Source organism: Lithobates pipiens, unplaced genomic scaffold (genome assembly GCF_037356315.1).
Source record: "Lithobates pipiens isolate NorthernLeopardFrog02 unplaced genomic scaffold, aLitPip1_a1.2 Scaffold_22, whole genome shotgun sequence".
Taxonomy (NCBI): Eukaryota; Metazoa; Chordata; class Amphibia; order Anura; family Ranidae; genus Lithobates; species Lithobates pipiens.
The window spans coordinates 317618425-317640448 of NW_027507784.1; the positions used below are offsets into that span (position 1 = coordinate 317618425).

Consider the following 22024-nt stretch of genomic DNA (forward strand, 5'->3'; position numbering starts at 1 on the left):
GAACCTAACCCTGCTTTAAACTTCTCCACAACTTTATCCCTGACCTGTCTGGTGTGTTCCTTGGCCTTCATGATGCTTTTTGTTCACTAAGGTTCTCCAACAAACCTCTGAGGGTCTCACAGAACAGCTGTAGTTAACTGAGATTAAATTACACACAAGTGGACTCTATTTACTAATTAGGTGACTTCTGAAGGCAATTGGTTCCACTAGATTTTAATTAGGCCCGTTTCACACGTTTTTCATCCATCCGTTTTCAGATGAAAAACGGACGTACATGTATCCCTATGGGATAGCGGATGAACATCCACTGACATCCGATGACATCAGTCTCTGCTATGCTCTGAAACTGATGACGGAGGAAAACCCTATTTTTCCATCCGTCTGCGGAGCGGATGAAAATGGACAGACAGTCGGTTTTCATCTGATTCCCCCATAGAGGAAAGCGGAGATCTGACCGGTCTGTTTCAGCACAGTGTGCAAAGACGGACTAGTCACCCGCCGGCTCAGCGAGGATCAACGGATCGATCCCGGCTGAGCAAGAGGATGTCCAAAAACGGATCCTCCCGTGTGAAAGGGGCCTTAGGGGTATCAGAGTAAAGGGGGCTGAATACAAAAGTACCCCACACTTTTCACATATTTATTTGAAAACATTTTTGTGCCACTTTGTGTTGGTCTATCTTATAAAATCCCAATAAAACAAATTTACGTTTTTGGTTGTAACATGAGAAATGTGGAAAATTTCAAGGCACTGTAGGCGTTTAGTTGAACACTGCCAATGCATCTAGGAGCAGTTCTGGCAGAAAAAAAAAAAAATCTATACATCTATACGCATGTAAATGCCTACACGTGTTTAGTGCTTGAGCGTTCTTTATTTCAACGGCCAGAATAAATTATTATTCTGGCCAATTAAATGAAATATGGGCCAAGCACTTGATGCACCCAAATGCGTTACACACGTTTATAAGTGTCAGGCGTTTTTTTCCTGCCAATAAGCTGCTACCAGGAGGAAAGGAGTCTAGGAAAGTTGGCAAAACGTGCCGTGTGCATGTGGCCTTACAGCAGTGCCATGTGAGTGTATGGTGACATATAAGCAACCCGTGTCACAGGACACATGGGAATTAACACATTTCATGGACACACACTGGCCACTTTATTAGGTACACCTTGCTAGTACCGGGTTGGACCCCCTTTTGCCTTCAGGACTGCATTCATTCTTCGTGGCATAGATTCAAAAAGGTGTTGGAAACATTCCTCAGATATTTTGGTCCATAGTGACATGATAGCATCACACAGTTGAAAAATTCATGATGCGAATCTCCCGTTCCAACACATCCCAAAGGTGCTCTATTGGATGAGATGTGGTGAGTGTGGAGGCCACTGGAGTACAGGGACCTCATTGTCCTGTGGTGAGATGATTGGAGCTTTGTGACATGGGGCATTATCCTGCTGGAAGGAGTCATCAGAAGATGGGTACACTGTGGTCATAAAGGGATGGACATGGTCAGCAACAATACTCAGGCAGGCCGTGGTGTTTAATTGATGCTTAATTGGTAATAAGGGGCCCAAAGTGTACCAAGAAAATATCCCCTCCACAACATTACATCACCACCAGCCTGAACCATTGATACAAGGCAGGATGGATCCATGCTTTCATGTTTTTTACACCAAATTCTGACCCCTTCATCTGAATGTCAGAGCTGAAATGGACACTCATTAGACCAGGCAACGTTTTTCCAATATTCTATTGTCCAATTTTGGTGATCCTGTGTGAATTGTAGCCTCAGTTTCCCGTTCTTAGCTGACAGGAGTGGCACCTGTTGTGATCTTATATTGCTGTAGCCCATCTGCTTCAAGGTTCCATGTGTTCCAGAGATGGTATTCTGCATACCCTGGGTGTAACGAGTGCTTATTTGAGTTAATGTTGCCTTTCTATCATCTGGAACCAGTCTGCCCATTCTCCTCTGACATCAACAAGACATTTTCCTCCACACAACTGACGCTCACTGGATATTTTCTCTTTTTCGGACCATTCTCTGTAAACCCGAGAGATGGCTGTGTGTGAAAATCCCAGTAGATCAGAAGTATTTGAAATACTCAGACCGGCCCGTCTGACACCAACAACCATGTCACATTCAAAGTCCCTGAAATTCTCTTTCTTCCCCATTCCGATGTTCGGTTTGAACTTCAGCAAGTCGTCTTCACCACGTCTAGATGGCGCCGTGTGATTGGCCGATTAGGAGTTTGTGTTACCAAGCAATTAATAAATTGTCCAGTAAGTGTCTATCCATCATATAACTAGATTAGTTACACACTGAATTAGATGAAGAGTGGGTTGTGTATGTCTGTGTATGGGTAACAAAAAAGAATTTCCTACCACCACAGTAACCTTTATAATTACACGCAGAGAATTTTCTACTTGGAATTTCCCTGCCAGAGGCAGCGGCATTAGTTACACAAACCTACCTGTATCTAGATACAAAGATCCAGCAACATCTCTGAGAAAGGGCAAGTATCTATCGTTTTCTCAATGGGAACATGGCCAGCCTATGATCTGCATACTTCTTATTATACTGGAGTAGAGTTGGAGGGACACAGAAAGGACACAGTGCTCAAACTTATCTAACATACTTCTAATTTTAAACTTATCTGACTAGAACTGGCAATTAGGCTTGGTTCACATGGCTGCGACCTGAAAGTCGCACGACTTACGGTGCGACTTTGCCAGGCCATTATAAGTACTTTTTTGATGAGACTTTAGAAGTGAATGCCTGGATAATCTTCCTGTAATGTTGGATTCAAATCACATCAATACAATAAGGATCCCACTTGGAGGCGACTTCCATTAAAGTCTATGGGCATATGTTGGATAGAAATCGCCTTTTCTAAAGTCGGAGCGACTTCAGTAATGCTAATTAAGACAGCTTCCATTGACTAATACAGAAAGGCCTTAAAGTAGAACTAAAAGCAAGACTTTTTTTCAATTATTAATAGAGCAAGTGAGGATTATAACCCCTGTAAGATTAATTTTGCCATCTGTGTTCCAATGGGGAGGTTTCCCTCTACTTCCTGTCCCATAGCCAAAACAGGAAGTGAGAGAAAATCCCTCTAAAGTAAGGGAATCCCAGCCTGTCCCCAGATTCATTAGAACTTGTTTCCCCACTGGAAGATATGCCCATTATTCCTGTTGTGGGATTTTTTTTTTTTTTTTTTTTTACTTTCACCCTCAGTGATAAATGGTAAACAGGACAAATAGAGAAGGCGAATCTCCCTAATGGGGGGCACAGAAAGGAATAAAAACCTGACAGGTGTTCTAATCCCTCTACACTCTGCCCAAACATAAAAGTTAGGCCTTTGTTATACCTTAACCCCTTAATGCCAACGCCTCCCAGTTTCTGATGCCATGATCATATGACCACCGTGATTGGCTGTCACATTGGCCACATGATTGGAAAGCTTCCAAACGCAAATAGAGATCAGGAGCTGTCTGTTTGCTGCTGGTAACAGTGCCAGGAGCACACAGGGCGCATGCTTTTGGCGGCCTCTCGGGGTTAAGGCCCACCCACAAAGAGGCAGCATATATGCGTACCACCGGCGCAAAGAGCTGAATTCCAGGGTATGGCAATTTTTACCCAGTTACACTGGTCAATCTTGACCAAATGTATGTATGTGCCGTACATACGGGATCCCCATGGAAGCTGGAAATCCCTGTAGTAGGCACCGCTACTACACGGATGGTCGCTAGCTTCCAGTTCCCATGTTGAACTGCTGCTCTGTCCCTTACTGAACAAAGAAGGTCGCCCATGAACAAGGGCTCCATTCACAGAAAGCTTTCCATGCAAAGTGTTCTCTGACTAGATGAGGAGGAGATTGTGAAGTCACAGCCCAGACTCTCCAATGCAGTGTCCCCTGTGCCCACAATGCACCGAACCTGGAGGCTAATGGAGATTACTGTAGCAGAGGTGCCTACTACCGTGATTTCCATCTTCCACAGGGATCCCCATGGGTATTGTATGTGCCTCATTACATTGGTCCAAGCTAAACTAATGTAAATATGTAAAAATTTCCATAGCTGGGATTCTTAAAGTACATACCTGCCATTTTTCAAGTAAACCCATGCTATGGTCCTGTCAGTGTAAAGGGATTCTGCCATGAGACAGACACCAGCGGGAATTTAGTATTTTCAAAAATGGCAGCCCTAGTATTTGACTTCAACATTTTTGAGCATGCTGTAAATTCATTCCTAAATTCCATACTTGAAGAAAACACTGAAATCAAAGCATTAGAACTAACATACTTGAAGAAGGTGTAAACAATGGCAGCCCCATATTTTTCACATGATAGGGCCACTTTTATGCCCCCTCCCCAGCAGCACACACCTTTCCTTTGCTCACTGCCCCTTTGTTTAGCCACCAGGAGAGAATACTGAGATCCCTGGGTAAGCCACAAACTGCTCTGGTTAGAGCTTACACCGAGAGTGGGGGACTTTCTCCCTGGGTGGGAAAATCTACCAAGTATTTTGCATTTAGCAGCTGAATAGAAAAGGGTGGAAAAGTTTAGTGCTGAGAACAGGGAATTAGAGGGAACCTGCTAATTTGCCCTACTTGGGCAAAGCACAGGTCTGCTTTAAAGTGTTTGTTAACCTTAAAAAAAAAAAAAAAATCCTGTTCCCTTAAAGAGGAAGTAAACCCTGATGAGTTTACTTCCTCTTTCATTCCCTGCAAAGGTAAAGCATAATGGACCACTATGCATCGCATAGTAGTCCATTATGTGTCACTTACCTGACACAGGAGCCAGCGATGTCACCGTTGTCCCCTGTAGTCTGGCGCATCCATCTTCTCGGTGGGTCTCACTGCTCCGCCGCTGTCATTCGGCGAAGCCGCGATGACATCACTCCCGCGCATGCGCACGGGAGCCGCCACGCGCGGCATATCGCCGTTGACGGGTGCCGCGCTCAGTGCGCCTGTCTTTTGGCAAATATCTCCTAAACTGTGTAGGTTTAGGAGATATTTCTTGGACCTACAGGTAAGCCTTAATCTAGGCTTACCTTTAGGTCAAAGTGTGTTGTTTACAACCCCTTTAAAGTAGAGTTCCAACCAAAAATGAAACTTCCACTTTAAGGGAAGGTGACCCTCTGTCATTTTTTTTTTTTTTTGGGGGGGTGGCGGAAACCCTCTTTTTAGAGGGTTCCAGCACCCACTTCCTCCCGGGACTCTGGCGTGCCGGAGGGGAGATCCCCTCTCCCCCCTGGCAATCATCTGGGACACGTCACAGGTCCCAGATGATTGCTCGGCCAGTCACAGCGTGCCGCGTGGCTCATGCATGTGCAGTGCGTGCCCGGCTGTGAAGCCACAGCCGGGCCCCCACAGGGACAGTGCCCGCGCCGCCGCAGAGAGGAGGGGGAGACAAGCAGAGCTTCGTTCCCCCACATCGCTGGACCCTGGGACAGATAAGTATCTAATTATTAAAAGTCAGCAGCTCCAGTATTTGTAGCTGCTGACTTTTCTTTTTTTATTGGAACTCCACTTTAAAGCGTGTTTATACAGCACAGTTCTTGTGCTGTGCCATTTGGCCCCTGTAACCGTATGTGCCTCCGTCATCCGCAGCCTGCTCTCCTGTGTCTCCCTCTGTCCTCTCCCCCCTCTGCCTTTCAGCTCCCCGTCTGCTCTAAAAAACAGTACATTTTTCTATAGTTCCCTCTGATATAGAACATTAGGCTCCACAGTGCATCTCATTTATAAAAACATGTGATATAATAGCTTACTTCAGGGCGCCATTCAGCGCTCACGTGACTGCCCGCCGGTCTCCTCCCCTCCTCTCAGCTGACGTAAGTGGGGGTTTCCCAGCTCCTACCGCTGCAGTTATCGCTTCAGAAGAGGAGATATTTTTTGAAATGACATACACTGGGGAGCTTAATGTTATATATCAGAGGGAACTGTAGAAAATATTTTTTACCTTAACACTTTAAGCAAAACATTCTAAGTTAAATGAATTTAAAGAAAACCTGTCACAAAAAAAAAAACAACAAAAAAAAAAAACAAAAAAAAAAAAAAACTGAGGTTGCCATTACAGACATTTCAAAATGCTAGCTCTGCCTGGTCTTTTGTTTTAAAGTGGTATTAAACCCAAAACCAAAAATGTTATATATTGCAGCTTACCAATCCTTAGATGTGTTGGCTGCATTCATTTTCTTTTCTTTGGCTTTCCCCTCTGTTTTCACCTGGTGATCTGACCACTAACACACCTCCTATATTAGTGAGACACAACTTTGAAGGAATAAGAACAGGGGGCACAGCAGCCCGCAGCATCGTCAGTCTCATTTTAATCACCCCTATAAAAGCTGATCATTTTAAGTACCCCCTGCCAGTGTTAAAGTGGTTATAAAGCCACTTTATGTTCATACAATCCCGTGTTAGATAACATTATGTGCCCCAGTGTATGTGTTTTATAAATAATTTGCTGATTTGTACCTTATTTCAGAGTGGTGCTCACGTGACCGACCGACCTGCCCGCCCACCGCTCTCCTCTCCCCATTTGACAACTACAGCAGGAGGGGCCGAGAATCCCCAGCTGACATCAGCGAGGAGAGCAATGGGCGGTCATGTGAGCACCGCTCTGAAATAAGGTACAAATCTGCATATTTTTTATAAGGCACATAATCTAACACTGGGGATTGTATGAACATAATAAAGTTTTTTTTAGCTGCAAGAGGGAGGGGTGGGGAGCAGATCAGGAGAGACTAACTTACAGGCAGGGGAAAGAGGGAGCAAGGAGAGACAGCGGGATGATGGAGGCACGTAAACTGACCACGGTATCGGGGCTCAGCAGCCATGATAACCGTGGTCAGTGCAGAGGGTTGGGCATCACCAGGCAGGATTAGCCAGGTATTTTAGATGATACAAAGGGCCAAATTACACAGCACACGCACTGTGCTGTTATTCATGCTTTAAAGGAACAGGATGACATTTTTTAAAACATTTTTTAGGGCTACAAACACTAAGGGCTAGTTCACACCAGATGCAGTTCCGTGTACTTTTTTTCTGCACTAAAAATGCATGCAGTGTGCTTTCCATGTATTTCAATGGCTCTAGTTCACACCAACGCAGTCTGCTCCAGTTTCCGCACCGGAAACTGACTGCATTGGTGTAAACTAGTGCCATTAGAGTACATGGAAAACACTGTGCATACATTTTAGGGCCAGTTCACACCACAAAAATGCACTTATACGTTCCAGATCAGTTTTTGCTTGCAGTTCACACCACATGCAGTTCCAGTGTGTTCTTGATACAATTTGCTAGGTACCAGTACAGTTCTGTGCAGAAAAAATGCAACACGCTCCAATTTTTTTTTCTGCACTGGAATCTGACTGCACTGGTGTGAACTAGAGCCATTGGAATACATGGAAAACACTGCATGCACTTTTAGTGCAGAGAAAAAAACACCCAGAAGTGCATCTGGTGTGAACTAGCACCATTTTGTCTCATCCATGTAAACTGATACATTCTGCTGGAGAGCCTAAGTTTTTGAAAAACAACAGACTTGCATGGCTGGATCACCAGATGAAAATAGAAGGAATAAAGTCTAAAAAAGGAAACTAATGCAGCCATCACAGCTATGACTTTATAAGCTGCAATATAATAAATGTTTGTTTTTGGGTTTAATACTGCTTTAAATAATTTAAATCTTTGACCTGGAACAAAATGTGCAAATAACAGTTACTGATTTCTCTCCAACTTCCCAGATCTGCATGCTAGGCAATGGGTCACCATACATGCCGGGCAGTTTGCATATTCAGGTCAGCCATGTAGTTCTCTCATAACAAACCTACTTTAAAATGGACCAACTGTCTAATTATCTGCATCTTTGCTATCCTATCCTCAATAGGAAAGTCTTAAAACATTTGATACAGAAATCATTCCCCCTCCTCAGCAGACATCCCATGACCAATGCCTAGGCATTTGATCACGTGAGCAAAATTCGAGGATGTTGGAGGAACTTTTATATTTTTGTAGCAAAGGCAAATATTCATATTACTTTGCAGAAGCAGGACAGAGCGGAGGGTTCACATCTGAAGACCAATCCAGGCAACGGTATACATGCTGCAGCTATGATTGCTCCTGTATGTTCACATCTGTATAAAAAACAGACAATGAGACTCTTACAGGGTATTTCCAACGACGGGTGAATGGCGGCAACGTTCTTGACGGCTGGCGGAGAATGTCGCCCGTCCACCTGATCAGATTCTGCGTCCTGAGCTTCTCCGTGAATGACCGCGATCCCTAGCCGTAACCGCTCGGCGAAAGACTGGGCTCTGCGGGATAGAAAAGGCCGATGACAGGCGCTTCTTACAGAAAAACGTTACTGAAAACACACAAACTGTCCCCTCGTTAAGCAGTCCTGGAGACTTGCCCGATCTCTACGGACCAATCCAGTCTGCTGGATGTCACCTGAGCCATAACAACAGGCCTATCCTGGGATTAGCAAAAGGTAAAGAAGAATCCAGAACTTATGCAGTCCAAAGTAGGATCTAGATGGCAATTTTCACAGGGGAAATCTAGTGTCAATAATACGTGTGCACAAAAGAGATCAGTTTAATAAAAGAAATTTAAAAAAAACAAAAAAAAAAAACAGTCACATTGTAATAATCTAAATCGCTACTCTTTAATTATAAATCGTAGCGCCAAAGGATCACTTTTTTTTTGACATTCACTAATATGGATATTCTCTCCCTGTAAGAGCAGAAGTGTCAGATGAATATCAAAATAAAAGTGTAAAAAAAAAAAAATGCCTTACGCAAGCTCTTGTCAGTTTTACCCTCCACCAACAGCCCATTTATCAGGCAGGATGATCGGGCAGATCAGCCTCCATGGGGGCCGTAGACAGGCTGACATTTCTGCTCTGACAGGCATAAAATATAACAAACTAACAGCACACACACCTATCCCTGAAAAGTAAGCAATGTAGGGTGAAGAATCAGTTCTGGCCAGCTCAGGAGATTGTTTTAGAAAAGACCTGGATTTTTCCGAAATGCATAATGGGATACTAATATTTTATAGGTAAAGTTGATCCAGGGAATATCTGATGGCCTGGTAGAGGGGTCAGGAAGGGCTTTTTTTTTTATATCCCTCGCTAGAGCAAATTGGATCATGCTTTATTGGGGATTTTTTATTTTTATTTTTGCCTTCCTCTGGATCAACTGTGGGTATAGGATAGTGTATATGGGGGTTTTCCTCTTTGTGTGTGTTTTTTTTGTTGCTGACGCCACTTCCTACTTAAAGTGGAAGTAAAGTCTATTTCAGCACTTGTACCCACAGGTAAGCTTATGGATGAAGGCCTAAGGCCGAAACGCGTCAACGTTTTTGGATGATGTTATTGCTGTAATGCTCAAATAAATATTTTCTATGGAGAAGCTGTTGAGTTGCCGGCCTGTACTTTCTATGGATCTTTTGTGAGCTTAATTAGCCAGAGCACTGACTACTCTACACACTAACTATACACTATATAGCGGTAGAGCTTGGGTGAGTTTTTCTCTTATATAGCCTATAATAACGCTTACCTGTAGGTACCGTGAATATCTCCGAAACCTACGGTTTTGGAGATATTCACACAACATGCAGTCGGTGATGTCAGTGGTGCATGTGTTCTGAAGGGACGGCATGCCTGTGCCCTCCCTTCAGAGCCCCATGCTGGTGTCCATGACTCCTGCGTGCATGCAATAAATTGACGTCATTGCGACACGGCCAAACGACGGCTGTCCGCAAACCCAGAAGGAAGACCGGTGAAGACGGAAGCCCTCTCAGCGGCGACAGCGTGCCACAGGAAGGCTTCGTTCTAACATTAGAATTTCATAATTGTGCTGTTTACTATCGCTTTAATAAAGCTGTGCATTGCTATGTTTTTATTATCCTAACTCATGATCCTATTTAGTCCGTCTGACTTATAACTATGAACATCTGCCGTTGTTAAAAAGGCGTTCCTCCCAAAAGTGGAGCCTCCGCTTATTTGGACCCCCCCCCCTCCGGTGCCACATTTGGCACCTTTCAGGGGGGAGGGAACATGGATCTGTTTTTGACAGGTCCCCGCCCCCACTTCCGAGAGATAGCGCAGTCCCTTTAGAAGTTTGGCCCCCCTCCTCCTTCGCCGTGCCGATTAGAATACGCAGCTCGCTTCGCGCAGTAAGGAACCGGCGGTGAAGCCTTTGTTTGCCTTAGTGGAGATGGCAGTGGCAGCACCCAACAGCTGATCCGAAAATCAGCTGGGGTGCTGCCATCGCGGGCGCCCTGGACAGGTAAGTGCTCATATAGTAAAAGTCAGTAGCTGCAGTATTTGTAGCTGCTCACTTTTCATTTTTTTTTTCCCCAGGCGGAACTTCTCTGTAATGACGTCAAGTTTCCACAGTGCACCTTTATCCAGAGACCATGGGATCTTTGGCTATCTTTCAGGTCTCACATGGGAGCACTTTTTTTTTTTTTTTTAAACTCATTGCAAAAAAAAGATAATTTTTGTATAAGATAACGAGATTTGGTTATGCTTAAAAATGTCATCCTGATTCATGTGATGTGTGAATTTTATGGACAGGCTCACTTAAAGGGGATCTTTAATCAGAAAATTAATTTCTGTTAGATCTCTTCAGGCTGGCCCCTTTTGCAGCTATTGCTATGTAAAACATTAAAAATAAGCGCCTACACTGTTTAAATGCAGTAATGCATTTGTTTCACCCTGCTCGGCACATGCTCGTGGCTCTCTCTTTTTATTTTCCGGCAAAATGTAGAGGCTGATCTGCTGACAGCATAAAGATTTACTGCTGCTCAGGGGCTCTGGGCTTCAGCAAAATGGCAGCCTCCAGCAGAAAGAAGCGGGAACAATGCTGGAGGCAATTTACAGCACACACTAATATTGGCAGCATAATTTTTAATGTGGAATGTATGTTCCTTGCTAAAGAACATTATTTTTTATCAAAGTTCTTATGAATAAAGTTCCGCTTTAAAATAGATGGCCTCTAAAAATACCACCTCCCTAACTATGTTCAGCTGACAGAAGTGGTGCTAGCTCAGGGGGAAAGAAAAGCAGGCTAGCACCATGGTCCAGTGGTTGGGCAAAGGCAGCACCTTGTTTGAGAGTAACAGACATTCTGAGAGTTTCCCTTTGGAAACTTCTAACACTTGTCTGACTGTAGATATTAACAGGAGTTTGGAAAAACGAAATAAAACAATTTTAAACATTTTTTTTAAACAAGGATAAGCAGCTTTATCTTCCGCTAGGCGTCTACAATTTTCTAATCTCATTGGACATAACTTTGTGAATGGAGTCTAAAGTCTGTAAGGTACCCTCGTGATTGTCAAAGTTGACCCTAGTTTAAAAAAAAAATAAGGGCAACAGGAACTGACACCCCATGCATCTGGGGCACCGCTGTTCTAAGAAAGTGAACAAAAAAATCTCAATATCATAGGATTCATAGTCCTGAGATATGACAATCATCTAATTTACTCACCGTTTTGCTGATGAAGGAGATTTGGCTACTATGACTGCATTTCTGTAGTCAGGAATCTGCAAAACACAACAATGTTGTGAATCCATGCTTTTCATAACACACAAATTGTATTATGCAAGTCTGCAGGGGGAGGGTGGGGAGGGAGTGGAGCTCTACTTTAAGGTAGGTACACAAATGCAGATCCTCCCTTTTTTTCAATAATGAGAAGAAAAAAAAAAAACGGAACATCGCCCATTACCACAAAGATCGGCCAAAGGTGGCACCATTACCCTTCTCTTCTCACCCGAGGGTTTCACTATTTTTATCTGAAGTGTGCAAGAAAAGAACACATTCCTAAAGACTCCAAATGCAAAAAAAAACAACATTACTGTTCTGTATAAACTCCCCACTGATCCCGGCTGTGCAGGCAGATGACAGGTCTGTATCCGCTCTGCATCAGCATGCTGTCCTCTATGGGCTGTCGAATGGACCACCAATCCGTTTCCATCTGTCATCCGATCCAATCTTTGTTTTAGCAGACAGGATCAGATGTCGGCGGGTGTCAGCAGACACATGTCCACTGACATCCGTTGCTCCGTAGAGAGAGCAATGGATTGGCCGATCAGGTCCGTCTGAAAAAACGACCAGTCTGTCTATGTGAAAGGGACCTTAGGCCTCACTGCACACTGACATTTAGCCAATGAGGCTCTGGGTGTATATGCGTGGGTAGAAGGTACAGGCGCACCCAACCACTCTTGCTGCCAGCAGCCTGTATAAGTCTATGAGAGGCTGACAGTTGCTGTGGCTGGATGGTGCACCGATCGGTAACACAGAATGCAGTCTGCTTGGGTGCATACTGCTCTAAATGTAATTCCCACTCAGTGCACCGTCCAGTTGCAGGAGCTGTCAGCTTCTCATAGAGTTTTACAGGATACTGGCAGCAGGGCTGGATGGTGTGCCTGTACCTTCCACCCACAGCCAAATGACATTGCCCCATGCATCAGGGCTATATGGCCAGAGTATTTGAGGTTCTACTGTGAAATGCCAGTTGGTAAAGGGAATCCTGCCCAACCAAGAAAGAACCAAGCACCTGGAATACATTTTCCTGCTAAATCATAAACATGGCTGCTTGACTGAAATGAGCACATCTCAGCTGTAGTGTTTTGTGCTGCGATAGGCCTGACTAAACTTGTGCATCCTCTAATTTAAATATGACCAACCCCTTCCTGTCAAGGCCACACCCCTTGCTGTTTAAGACCCGCCCTGAAATTTTCCAGCGGGGACACTAGTTCTGAGGGCCCGGTGGGGGGAGGGGGGGCAATGGATTCCCTTAATTTGCACAATTTCCTCTCACTTCCTGTTTGGCTATGGGGCAGGAAGTGAAGGGAAATCTCTGCAATGGGACAGGGGATGTTAAAAAAAAATAAACTGACAGGGGCCATAACCCTACCTTATTCTATCCAAAATGAAAAATAAAAAAAGTGTTGCCCATAGTTGTACTTTAAGCACAAAAATTTCTGATAATTTTATGGAAAGGACTAAGAAATATAACCATGCCAATGGTGCAGCAGAAAACATAGCACAGTGAGGAAGGTTTGTGGTAAAGGATGAAAGGACAGTCAAAATTAGAAGTCCCCCCCCCCCCCCCACAGTTGCGGAATGCCGGCCGCCCACATACCGGAAGCAATGCGCCCACTTTATGGGGGTGCTAGACTAATTTGTCTGTCAGCCTAGTCCACCCCATAAGATAAGTGTAGCCCAAGCTGGTGGGGACTCTTTCCATGCTCCGCCCCTGCTGGCCTAGGCCTGGGCCTTGTCAGCCTAGGCCATGATACAGCGTTGCATCTCAGCCAACTTGATCTTTTCAACCCTGTAAGATTCTAGCAACCCACAGACAATCCTAACAAGAAACTGCTTGCTCAGATCTACATGCAATAAGAAGACACACACAAAGGTCTCCGCCACTGTAAAAACCGAGGTCGTGCCTCGCCAGCATTATCCATGTAAAACTGATGTTTTCATTCATTGCTCACAAAAATAAAACAGAGAAGCCGGGATGTAGCCAATATGCACCTACATGTTCTACAGAACACCAGATCCTTCAAAGCCAGGTTTTCCGCCTAATGAAATGCACGCTCATTGTTCAGCCAGAAACGCGATCCGCCTCTATTGTGCCAAGCAGAACATTTAAGATGCCTGGCTTCCTATATCTGCTCTGTAATTATGCAGCTCAGAGATCATGTGACATTTCCCGAGAACCATTCTAGCGGGAGGAAGCGTGGCGAGAAACAGAAGCCTGTGAGTTACAGGTGCTGATAAAGGATAAAATAGCCATATGACCTTCCAGAAATCACAAGGGCTGTCGTACATTATAGAAACTCATGGACTCCAAGAAATATATGCTTAACCCACAAGCGGTTAAAGGAACAGTCAAAGAGATTTTATATTTTAAGGGACCACAGAGTCTGGCTATGTGGCTCTGATCCTGGCCTGGCATTTATCTCCTGCTTGTAGCTGCCCTGTTAGCCAAATCCCTATAGTGGCTAATATCCTACTTTTCTTTATAGTCCTAAACTGGGGTCCTTGAAGAATGCAAGGCTGAGTTCACTGGTTCCAGTACTGCTCTATCTGTGAGCGCAATGTAGCCCTGTCCACAGAAGAGAGCATGGTTGTACAGAATCATGTGACCAGAGGAAGCAATCACACCTAAAACATGATCGGTAAAATCACCAACAACATCCAACTCCCATGGCACTCAAAGGCTTCAAAGGCGAAAGCATCCCGCAGAAGATTGTGTCCCAAGCCCCTCCCAGAATGATTAATGGCGTCACTCTCCTTTAAAGTGGTTGTAAAGTCAGAAGGTTTTTTCATCCTAATGCATTCTATGCATTGAACTAAAAATGATTCTGTGTGTACAGCCTCGCTAATACCTACCTGCGCCCTTCTCGATCCAGCACCTGAGACCAGACATCCTGATGCGTAAGCAATTCAAACAATAGCGAACGCATTGAAGTCCCTGTCCTTGGCTATGGCAAAAAAGAGTAAACCGCACACTGATACACGCAAAAATGGAAGCTGTACACAACAATCAGATTTCTAAATTTGATCAAATCTGGCAAACCTGGATCAAACATCTCTTGTCACCAAACTTTTGAAGACACGTCCCTTATGCTGTTATTTGTTATACTAACTGCATCGGACGTCGTGCTGGTGGTCATGTCACACTGGGTGACTCTCCCTATCCTTCCCTTCTCCCTTCTTTTACTTTCTCTTCTACTCTACTCCTCAAGACCCTTTCCCTTTGGCTCGGCTATGGCTTTCTCTACCTTATGTTAGCGGAATCCCTGCCACCGATGGGCAATCTCGCTACGGCCGTCCCCTCATACTCAAGGTAGTCCAAAATGCTATCTTCATTTGCTAGCCCTCATTTAACTCCCCACTACAGCACGTCATAACCCTCCTTCGAAGTCTTCCGCTCCAATCTTCCATATAATCTACAATTATTAAATGTCATACTGTCTATCCACAAATATGTAGATTAGACTTTTGAGATCCTATAGATAGCAACCTCAAACTACACATTGTCCTAGTCTAATGGTTTGGCTCTTACATTGTGATTTTGCATAACACCGACTGCTTATACAGAACTGTTTTGAATTTATACACTTATTGCAATCTGCTCTATTTATACGGAACTACCTTGTAATTCTTCTTATTGTATGCATTGTACTATATGTTCGTTCAATAACCTAAAGCGGAAGTAAACCCATCCATAAAACAGTTTCATTTCTGGCACGTGCCGGAAACGTAACACTCCCATTGGTTGCGCTCTCAACCAAACTGTCCAACCATCCAATGGTTGGCGTCATAACTGATCACATGCGCAGCATCATGGCAGCTGTAAATTAAACAGAGGCCAAGATGGCAGCTTCCTTGGATAAAAACGATAGGATGGATTATTCATAGCTCCCAACTGTCCCTGATTTCGAGGGACTGTCCCTGATTTGGAGCAATGTCCCTCTGTCCCTCATTTTGGTCTGACCTATATAGTTGTATATAAAATGCACTTTTTATCCATCTAAAAGTGTTTTCCAGAGCTAAACCTTTCATCCGATTTCTAAATTGTTGCATTTGTAAATTCCAAAAGCCAATATAAAGGAATAGTAGTGGTAAAAAAAAAAAAAAAAAAAAAAAAAAAAAAAAGCACTTGTGGGTTTAACCAATCTTGTTTTTTTTTCACAATTCTCCTTTAAGGGAGCATGGCCAAGGGGCGTGTCCTATGCCTGCATACTTTTGCTGATAGGTGTCCCTCATTCCCATATCAAAAAGTTGGGAGGTATGGGGTTACTTACACTTTATTAAAAAGTACACAACAATTAAAAAAAAAAAATATAAAATATGAAAAGAAACTATAATAATAGCTCTAACACAAAACCAATGCTTCTCTTTAAAGGCATGGAAGCCTACATTTTTCTCATCAGTCCCGTTCTGGGACCAGTACTTCAGCCTCAATGTCTCCTTATTGGGAGTCAAAATAAAGGAATACAAAACAATCCAAGGACACAGTCACAAGGGAAACGCGGTATGCCTGTTCCATGCTCCTTAAAATACTTCATTTCTAGGGCCTTGTAAACACAGATAAGACTTTGTACAACCTCCTCACTATCGGCTGCTATAAACAGTATAGGAGTGAAGGTCACAATACAGGCAGATGCTGAGCTAAGGAGGCACCAACAATCACAGTGCTATAACGAAGAGATGTTGAGGCTGTGACGCCGCTCACTTGTCCAGTTCTAAAAGCAGTGAAGCTCTGCCCGAAAATCAGAGGTGTGTGTGACAGGGTGACAACACAGGAGCACAACTGAGGGACTGTTGTCACATCATAACAGGAAGTGCCAGAACAAGGACCTAGATCACAAAATCCACAGGTATTATTTTAATGAGCAGGACCGGCGCTATCACTAGGCAAAGTAGGCAGCTGCCTAGGGCGCACTACCACCTAGGGCGCAGCCACGGCCTCTGTCTTAGTGAAGCTCCAGGCGTGTGCGAGCTTGCCCCTGTTCAGTGCCGGGCCGGCTGTCCCTGGAAAACATCTGCTGTGTGCCGCCAATGTCCCACTGAGTGCCCTCTGTAACATCTCCTCACACCGCTCCAGGAGCTCTTTGCTCCAGTGCAGCGTTGTGCGTCTGTGTAGCGGAGGGGCGGGGCTCGGTGGAGATAGGAGCATCGAGAGGTGCAGTGTCTGTTAGCTGACCTCCCGGCCAGCGGGGACACCATGGAGCAGCTGGATGGCGGCGCTGGCAGGGAACACCTTATTAATACTGTCTGCCCAGCACTGAGGAAAGCCTTGATGTGATGGTCGATGAAGCGCAGAGGTAAGAAGAAGGATGGATCCTCCTTATCTACATTGAGAAGTGTGTCTTTGGGGGGTGATTAATGCAGGAAATAAAATTCGGGTAGGTCAGCGTGTGCGTCGGGTAGGTAGGTCAGCGTGTGCGTCGGGTAGGTAGGTCAGCGTGTGCGTCGGGTAGGTAGGTCAGCGTGTGCGTCGGGTAGGTAGGTCCGCGTGTGCGTCGGGTAGGTAGGTCCGCGTGTGCGTCGGGTAGGTAGGTCCGCGTGTGCGTCGGGTAGGTAGGTCCGCGTGTGCGTCGGGTAGGTAGGTCCGCGTGTGCATCGGGTAGGTAGGTCCGCGTGTGCGTCGGGTAGGTAGGTCCGCGTGTGCGTCGGGTAGGTAGGTCCGCGTGTGGGTCATGTAGATAGGTCAGTGTATGGGTCAGGTAAATCACATGTTACAAGGGCAGGGCAAAGGGGATGGAGTCAGGGGCGAAAAAATTAGGTTTTACCTAGGGTGTCAAAAATCCTTGCACCGGCCCTCAATGAGAGCTGCAGATTCAACAGTTTGTGAATGACATTGACAGGTTAAAGCCTACATGATATTTTTGTGATTGGGTTTAGATCTACTTTAAGGTCTCCCCAGAGTGCTCACTCTGCTCATTACATATTTGTTCCAAGTCAGTGACTCAAAAAGTGCTCAAGCCAGGCACAGTAAAACAGATACCCTTCCCTATCATAAGTTTTTTTTTTTTTGGAGGGACCTGCTATGTTTCTGTCACATGTCCATTCTTTCTGACAGGCGTACATATTCATAACTAGAGTTAAAGAGGTTGTAAACCCCCACAAAAAAAAATATATATATATATCTGCAAGGCAAAGGCATAATGAGCTAGTATGCATCGCATACTAGCTCATTATGAAATGCTTACCTTAGACTGAAGCCCTGCAGTGGCACTCGCACACCACTGACATCTTTCCGGGGATTCGTGGACTTCATCACTGTGATTGGCCAGAGCCACAAAAACATCACTCCCGTGCATGCGCGCGGGAGCCCCTGGTCACGGCACGGGCGGTTTATTCTTCAACGCAAATGCGCTGATGGTGCAATTGGCGAAGTATACAGTAAATATCTCCTAAACACTGCAAGTTCTCCAGTACCTATAGGTAAGCCTTATTATAGGCTTACCTATAGGTACAAAAGCACCAGGGGAATTTACTTCCTCTTGAAAGCTTTCCCAATCGAGTACTAGTCTGAATATTCCCCTTGATTACCAGGCCATTTTCCAGTGTTGTGATAGTTTGACTGACAATTATGCAGTTATGGAACACTTTACCCCAATTACTTTTATATAATTTTTTTTTGAGAGACAGACAGAGCTTTCTTTTGTTAGTGGTGGGGGGTGTTGAATGTGCAGGATAAAGGAGCTAACTCCTGGTCACTACAGGATGGAGATGAGATGTACAGGAAGAGGCAAAAGGGTTAAAACCCCCCACCTTGAATCTCCTTGCTTCCCTTCTTCTATTAAAAGTGACCCCTTTATTTACAAATAAGCCTTCCTCCCCTTTCGCCATTCTGGAGAGGGTTCTCAAACTGTAAACACTTACAGTGTGTTTACATTTGTGATTGGCTATCACATGGCACAGACACACTCTAACTGGCTCTGTGCATTTTGCAATCAAATGCAATCTGCACATGCAGGGTGCACACTCAAGTGGAAATACATGTCTATCACGGCATTTTAAATTGGGCAGCGTTAGTAAAGTCATTAAAGTAAACCTGTTATTGCCCATGCGGGAAAAAGCAACAGGTTCAACTTAATGCCAAACCCGCAAGCGTGACATTCTTCCCATTCTCTGGTTCCCCTTCCACTCTTTTCAGTCACCAGGAGAGAGGAAAATGTCCTGTATAACGGTGAGCTTAAACAGGACAAATAACTGTCTCCCACATGACATCAATGGGCCAATGGCCAACCACAAATACTGTCCTATCGTTGAAAGAGCATGCTATTTTATACACAGGAATATCCGATATCCTTTTCCCTACTGGCAGCTAAACAGAGTGGTGTAGGAGAAAATAAAAGATGATGCATTTGCTTTAAAAAGGTACAGAATATGCAGGTATCTCTTGTAACTTGCTTTTAAAGCTGAATTTCAAGAATTCAGCTACTTTGTAAAAACTATATGGCATACCTTGAGTTAAGTCCAACGAGGTGCTTGCCACCTGGCGGACTCATTTCTATTATTCATATCAAACAGGTTTATTGTGCTCCAGGAAGATGACTTCCGGAGCTCTGAAGCTGTTCACTATGGTCTCAGTTTCTTCCCCTCCTTCTGCCCATTCACAGAAGCCTTTGTATTATCTGAACTTACTCACAATATACAAAGGCTTCTGTGAATGGGCAGCAGAGGAGAGCAGTGGGTACAGCTGCTGTGTGTACTTCTCTCCTCTCACAGCCAGAGTGTGTCCTCCGGGAGTTCAATAAACCTGTCATATATATATGATAGAGATGAATCCCAGAGGAGATATGCACCTAATTGGACTTAAAGTGGATGTAAACCCAAATTTTTTTTTTTTATGTCATAATGTAGAGTATAAGATTTCCTATCATTTGAGCCCAGTCTTGCCATAAAGAGTTAATCCCGCTCTGAGCAATCCTCTTTTATTGTTCAGTGAGATAAATCTTGACAAACAGAGAAAAACTTTGTCAAATCCTCCCCCTTGCTGTGAGTGACAGGTGATTTACATATCTCGTGCAGTAGCCTAAGAGGCATGCATTATTTTTTTAATTCCCTCCAACTCCTTTCTTCTGCTGCTCTGCAAGGATTGGATGTTCCACACCTCAGCATAATTTGGCATGCTGAAGTCATGTGGGGACTTTTCTGGGTTTTGACTGGATGTTAGAGACCATAGCAGAAGTTCAGTGTAAGAAATACACAGGAGAAAATGCATGTTGATAAGGGGAGTGTAGAGGTGGGCGGGGAGTCTACTGACATCACGACTCCCCCCCCAGCCCTAGAAAACAGACCCGCCCACAAAATCTGCAGTTTTTCAGGCCTCATGGCAGACAGAGGGGAGACATTTCACAGATAATTATACATGCAGGAGGTGTGTATATCCTTCTAGATAACCAATATTGCAGTAGTTTAGAAATGATGAGAGTGTGTTTACATCCACTTTAAAGCGGAAGTAAACCCATTCATTAAAACAGTTTCATTTCTGGCACGTGCCGGAAATGTAACACTCCCATTGGTTGTGCTCTCAACCAAACTTTCAAACCAATGCCTGGCGTCATAACTGATCACATGTGCAGCATCATGGCAGTTGTAAATTAATCAGAGGCAAAGATGGCAGCTTCCTTGGCTGAAAACGATAGGGGGGTTTACTTACACTTTAACACATGGGGGGGGGGGGGGGGGGGTGTTTGGTTTACTAAAACTGGTGCAGCTGTAGAGAGTAACCAACCAGCTTCTTACTTCAGCTTGTTCAATAAGTGCCGGTCCACACCACGCAATGCGGGAACCAGCACAATTCCAGTGCCGGTTCCCGCACCGCATAGAACTTGCAGGCAGTTCACACTGCCCTATGCAAACCGCTGTGGGTGTCAATAGAAAGTTAATGACACCCCCAGCTCGGTTCACATATCGCAGTGCGAACTCGGACAGGAATCAGATTGCACAAGTGTGAACAGCCATGCAATCCGATTCTGGTGCAGACAAAAAAAAAAAAAAAAAAAAAAAAAGGTCCGGCGCGATTTCGATCCGAATACTATGCGAATTCAGCCATACAATCTGTATGGCTGAATTTGCATCGCACAGACATCGCATGTGATTTGCAGTGTGGTGCAAATCACATGCGATGTCTGACATGGCTACAGTGTGAGCCGGTGATGTGTCGAACACTGTCCCCCATCGGATAGTGTCCGCCCTGTACTGCGCTTGCACAGTACGAAGGATAAGGAGACTCCGAAAGTTTCCGAAGATGAACGGTGCCTGCGCACTGACTCCAGATTCAAGCCCCACCATCCAAGTGGACAAAGAGTCAGAATTAAAAACTGCCGAGCAAAGCGAGGCCGTGCCCGAAACACGGCGAGCGAAGCGAGCCCGCAAAAAGCCCCTCTTACTAAATGATTCCGTGTGTCCACTTGGATGGTGGGGCTTGAACCTGGCCTCATTGCGCAGGTACCGTTCATCTTCGGAGACTTTCGGAGTCTCCTTGTCCTCCGTAATGTGCAAGCGCTGCGCCTGCACAGTACGGGGTGGACACTATCCGACGGGGGGACAGTTTTTGTCAGAACACCGGCCCTTAAGCTTTGCCAATAAAACCTGGAAGCTGTTTGGTTACTATGCACAGCTGCACCAGATTCTTTTGACACCAGTATTAGTAAAGCTCCCCCATAGTTTATTTCACTTTTTGCAAAGTTGCTGAATTCCTGGAATTCAGCTTTAATGTTTACCTTTAGTGCAAGTTCACTTTAATATTGTTGCCACTGATTACTGTTTCAACTTAAAACACTGCCAACTTAAAATGATTAAATTATTATTTATTTTTTCAAAAGCATGACAGAGAAAGTTAAAGCCTACTAGCTGATTTTGATTGCCATTTGTGTCCCCATTGGAAAGATTTTCCCTCATTTTCTGCTGTGTCTTCTAAAACAGGAAGTGAAAGTAGTAAATTTTTAAAATGTGAACACAAACGGCAAATAAAACCCAGCATAGGTCTGAACCATTACCCAAGTTATTAAAATATATATATATATAAAAATCTCTCTCTCTCTCTAGATATTCTCTCTCTCTATTATATATAATCTCTCTCTCTATATATATAAAAAAACAAAAAAACACACACACACATATATATATATATATATATATATATATATATATATATATATATGTGTGTGTTTTTTTGTTTTTTTTCTGCATTGGCATTTTACTAGTTTTGAAAATTTGAAAAAACAAAAACAAAAAAAAAAAAAAAAAAAAACACACAACACTTGTAGACATTGAGGAGTACCTCTTCCTGGATGTACTGTAAGAGGAAGGGAGATGCTCGGAGATTGTCCACAGGAATGTTGAAAAACCCCTGAATTTCCTTTTGATGCAGGTCCATAGTAATGAAATGCGTTAAACCTATTGGAGGAGAGGAGGAGGTAACAGTGAGATAAAGCAGGCAAACACTAAAGATCAGACACACATCCTCTATTCTCTCTCCTGCAAGTCAGA

The 22024-nt window shown here is 44.2% G+C and overlaps 1 protein-coding gene across 1 annotated transcript in view; it reads right to left on the reverse strand.

Annotated features, from left to right (window-relative positions):
- Positions 1-22024, reverse strand: part of PRPSAP2 (phosphoribosyl pyrophosphate synthetase associated protein 2) — a 122296-nt gene that overhangs the window by 28399 nt on the left and 71873 nt on the right. Inside the window, exons 6-8 of the mRNA XM_077449434.1 lie at positions 21816-21931; positions 11489-11544; positions 8160-8308 (exon numbers count right to left, since the gene is read on the reverse strand). Of these exons, the coding sequence (XP_077305560.1) occupies positions 8160-8308; positions 11489-11544; positions 21816-21931 (321 nt within the window). The remainder of the gene's footprint in view (positions 1-8159; positions 8309-11488; positions 11545-21815; positions 21932-22024) is intronic.